This window comes from Antrostomus carolinensis, unplaced genomic scaffold (genome assembly GCF_000700745.2).
Source record: "Antrostomus carolinensis isolate BGI_N321 unplaced genomic scaffold, ASM70074v2 scaffold32741, whole genome shotgun sequence".
NCBI lineage: Eukaryota > Metazoa > Chordata > Aves > Caprimulgiformes > Caprimulgidae > Antrostomus > Antrostomus carolinensis.
The window spans coordinates 24,482-26,257 of NW_010296841.1; the positions used below are offsets into that span (position 1 = coordinate 24,482).

The 1,776-nt window shown below is 37.6% G+C and overlaps 1 protein-coding gene across 1 annotated transcript in view; it reads left to right on the forward strand.

Annotated features, from left to right (window-relative positions):
* The first annotated feature begins 225 nt into the window (after positions 1-225).
* The window catches only part of PPP1R3A (protein phosphatase 1 regulatory subunit 3A), a 26,775-nt gene continuing 25,224 nt past the window's right edge, over positions 226-1,776 (forward strand). The window contains exon 1 of the mRNA XM_010178420.2: positions 226-1,067. Within this exon, the coding sequence (XP_010176722.1) occupies positions 274-1,067 (794 nt within the window). The 5' untranslated portion in view covers positions 226-273. The remainder of the gene's footprint in view (positions 1,068-1,776) is intronic.

A 1,776-nucleotide genomic window follows, 5' to 3' on the forward strand; every position in this document is an offset into this window, starting at 1 on the left:
TATAGTTTTTAAATACCATTTTTCTTCTTAGCATGTAGACCCACATAAAAATGGGGAATGCAATATTTGAAATGTATCATTGAAATTATAACACCTAATACTGTCAGATGGAGAACAGACCAACATAGCTCACACACCATAGTGTCTATTAATAGGCCTGACTCCTTTTTGCAATGTCAACTGTAACATTAATCCTTGTTTTAAATCACAGTGTCTCAAATATCAGCTGCTACTAGTTGTACAGTTCTCTTTCAGTTGATATCAGAGAGCCCAATGGAGTCTTTTGAAGGACCTAGTCGCATTAGCAGTGCTAACTTATTAGAAGTCCCCACTGTAAATGATTTCTCTTCAGAGGACGAAGATGTTAAACCTGACATTAAACATCGTTTCTCTCCACTTCCCCGAAGGCGGAATTCTGCTTCTTCAGAGGAAGAAGAAGCAGATACCCCCACCACCATCGCAAGGAAAGTTTCATTTGCTGATGCATTTGGGTTTGATCTTGTGTCTGTTAAAGAGTTTGATATCTGGGAAGTTCCAAATACAGGACAAAGCAATGACATAGAAGATGAAGTTTTCTCTCAGGAGGAATATTTTTTCTCTCAACTCTTTACATTACCTGCTTCACAAGAAGAACTTTTGCAAAAAGTGAGAGAGCAGAAAGTACTGTTGGAGTCAGTTGTGTTCCAGCCTGGGATTACCTGCATGAATGGCATTATTCGAGTCCTCAATGTATCCTTTGAAAAACTGGTGTATGTTCGAATGACACTAAATAACTGGCTCAGTTATTACGATATCCTTGCAGAGTTCATGCCTAATTCTTGTGGTAGTGAAACAGATCAGTTCTGCTTTAAGATTTCTTTGGTGCCTCCTTACCAGAAAGATGGAGCTAAGGTGGAGTTTTGTATACGCTACGAGACATCGGTTGGTACCTTCTGGGCAAACAATGATGACAAAAATTACACGCTGATTTGTCACAGGAAAGAAACTGTGTCCAACGTGGATAATAAAACACACAAAGAGGTTACTGACAGACTTCTTAAAGGCTGCTTAAAGACAACACAAAGCAGGTGAGGTTACACCTTAACTTGTGGTAATTTATAATATAGCTGGCTAATAATAACTTTCTAAGTGTGCTTGCTGGAGCTAAGACTGCCCAGGCTGTTTTCTTCTATTGTTTTCCTCTAATGAGAGATTAGATCAAGTCTTGTTTCCAGTAAAGCTCTTGTATATATATCAGACAGTAGTTTTCTGCACAGATTAGTTGGGATCATAGTTTTAATATGCGGCGTGCATGGCACTCATTTGAGTAGTGTGAGGTTCTGTAAGTTACGGGCTGTGTACCAGTTTTGATCTCTGTAAGGTATACATTGAGCTGATATGAGTGAGAGCTTTGCTCCAGACTGAGGCAGCTGTGCAGTTAAAACACTTTACATCCATTTCCTTGGTAAGTCAACAAAAAATCAAAAGCAAAACAAATCCTGGATTTCCACATGATTTATTTAATATTTCATTCTCTACTTGCAATTATTAAGACAGAAATGGCACTGGTGGTTCAAGAAGCTGATAACTTAGGGAAGGATCCTATTGCAATTAGAATAGATGGTACAAACTTTTCTGTAAGTGGTTGGGCTATTCTGCAAGCTGTCTATTAGGGTAATAATTCCTTTGTCCTGCCACTGGTTGATGTTTCCATTTCATATATAGTGAAATGAATAATGATTTATAAGGCGGAATTAGTAATAGATATATAGATAAATATAATTTAATAGAATAATA